This window comes from Atta cephalotes (assembly GCF_000143395.1).
Source record: "Atta cephalotes unplaced genomic scaffold scaffold00002, whole genome shotgun sequence".
Taxonomy (NCBI): domain Eukaryota; kingdom Metazoa; phylum Arthropoda; class Insecta; order Hymenoptera; family Formicidae; genus Atta; species Atta cephalotes.
Window position 1 is genome coordinate 8,237,909 of NW_012130066.1, and position 2,283 is coordinate 8,240,191.

The 2,283-nt window shown below is 29.8% G+C and overlaps 1 protein-coding gene across 1 annotated transcript in view; it reads left to right on the forward strand.

Annotated features, from left to right (window-relative positions):
* LOC105623600 (serine/threonine-protein kinase ATR) overlaps window positions 1-2,283 on the forward strand; it is a 21,352-nt gene that overhangs the window by 14,145 nt on the left and 4,924 nt on the right. The window contains exons 13-20 of the mRNA XM_012204991.1: window positions 140-262; window positions 346-593; window positions 666-887; window positions 969-1,140; window positions 1,242-1,368; window positions 1,462-1,586; window positions 1,685-1,845; window positions 1,916-2,076. Of these exons, the coding sequence (XP_012060381.1) occupies window positions 140-262; window positions 346-593; window positions 666-887; window positions 969-1,140; window positions 1,242-1,368; window positions 1,462-1,586; window positions 1,685-1,845; window positions 1,916-2,076 (1,339 nt within the window). The remainder of the gene's footprint in view (window positions 1-139; window positions 263-345; window positions 594-665; window positions 888-968; window positions 1,141-1,241; window positions 1,369-1,461; window positions 1,587-1,684; window positions 1,846-1,915; window positions 2,077-2,283) is intronic.

The window sequence follows — 2,283 nt, forward strand, 5'->3', positions numbered from 1 at the left end:
TACTCTCTCTCTCTCTCTCTCTCTCTCTCCTCCCTCCTCTCTCTCTCCTCCTTCCCCCCCTCCCCTCCTCTCTCTATATATATATATATGGTGCGCGCGCGTGTGTGTGTGTGTGTGTAATGTATATGTAATTTTGCAGGGCATTTTTGAAGAACTTATGTTAAATTTTCATGAATCACCTGAAAAAATAATAGGTTTGTTAGAAATTATCTTGGAATATGACACTACTCAGAGAGGAAAGTTTGATACACGAAAACAAGTTGTAAGTGCTTTAATAATTATATTACGATTATTAATGCAGCGATATTAAATGCATTATAATATATATACATTATATATACACAGGTGTCTTATTTGAATTTACGATTACATGGTATATTGGTGAATTTTGATATAAAGCTTGGTCCTAAATCAGATGAATATACACAACAATCTGCACTTGCTTCACTAGTTGTTTTAATTCGTTACATGGGTGCTACTAATTTAACTCCGCTTAGATACAAAATTTTAGCCACATTACGAACTTCACTTGGATTTAAAAGACCAGGCTTCTCTCGCTTAGTCTGTGATGCATGGGATGCATTTATTCATAAGTAAGTGTTAAACTAATATATGTGGAATGCTAATTATATATTAAAATGGTAATTCTCAAAATCTATTTCCAGTATAGCTATTGAAGACTTAGGACCACTATTTCCAACAATATGTGTATCGTTAATATCATTGCAAAAAATATTTCCAGAAAAAGTCAATAATATGTTAGAGTTTCTGATTGTTCAAAATAGTGAAGAAAATAACAATCACATTTCAGAATTATTTTTTATAGATGACATGAATATTCCGATTCATATATCTGATATAGTCAAAGCACATATTTTACAAGCAAGGTAAATTACTTAATTTAATTAACATATATTTATTTTGCATTTTACTTGCTTTCTTGTATTTATAAAAATCTTCAATCTTAGACCTGACGGATTTAATGCTAATTTAAAGTTATGGTTGAAACGGATTATGCACGAAACTGACGAAGTGCGAATTAGAGCTCTGAAGCATTTGCAAATATTTTTGGCGGAGCATCGTAGTGAGCTTAATAAAATGATATTAAGTGAAACCGATGTCCATCCATTAATTGTTGAAGTATGTTTATAATTATTATATATTATTCAAATGTATTATGCATACTATATTATTATCTATATATCATGTAATATACAATATATTCATGTTATATTTTCAAGTTATTAGATACTCTACTGATTGGATGTCAAGATAAAGACGAATCTATCCGTTTATGTTATGGAGAATGTCTCGGAGAATTAGGAGCTATTGAACCGAGTCTTCTTCCACGGAGAATTATTTCTAGAGGTACTAAGTTTTACATTTTTATATTACATTTTAATAAATGTAATAATTCTTTTGTAAATTTTCTAAATTTTCTTAAAACTCTTTTATGTATAGAGGATAGTAAATTTATATCAGATATAAATGAAGAATTTGCGTGTGCATTACTTTCTGAACATGTGCGAGCTTTTCAAATGCAAAAGAACAGCCAAAGTATGGATTGTTTTTCACTTGCTATACAGGTATATAATTCTATATATATATATATACATAATTCTATATACATACGTTATGCGATGAACAAAAAATCAATTCTATTTATTAATGTAATTATTTTTAGGAGATATTAAGAGCATATGATATTTCTCCGCAAGGTCGAAATAATGAATTGTGGAATAATTTACCGTCCACAACGCAACAGATTATTATCCCTTTCTTGACATCGCATTACAAAATAGTAACTGTTAGCGATGATGATGAATTTTCGCATCCTATTTACGGGTAATCTTGATATGAAATTTCAAACTACTATTATCTTACACTGATCGATAACTGATACAAAAATTTATAGTTCGGAAGCAGGTTCTTCAGTTGAAAACTGGGCTTATAACTGGCTTTGCAGCATGTCTAATGCTGTATGTGACACCACACTTAATAATGTACTACAGGCATGCAAATTGGCATTCAAACGAGATATAAAAACATTAATATTTTGTCTACCGTACATTGTGTGTAAGTTGGAATATTAATGTCTGTTTAAATAATAATTTTAATATATACAAATATTAGGTATAGTAAAAAGAAATCCATTATTTTTCCATTCAATTTCATGCAAAAATAATGGATTTCTTATTACTACACCTAATATATATATAATTAATTTGTGTGTGTGTGTGTGTGTGTGTGTGTGTGTGTGTGTGTGTNTGTGTGTGTGTGTGT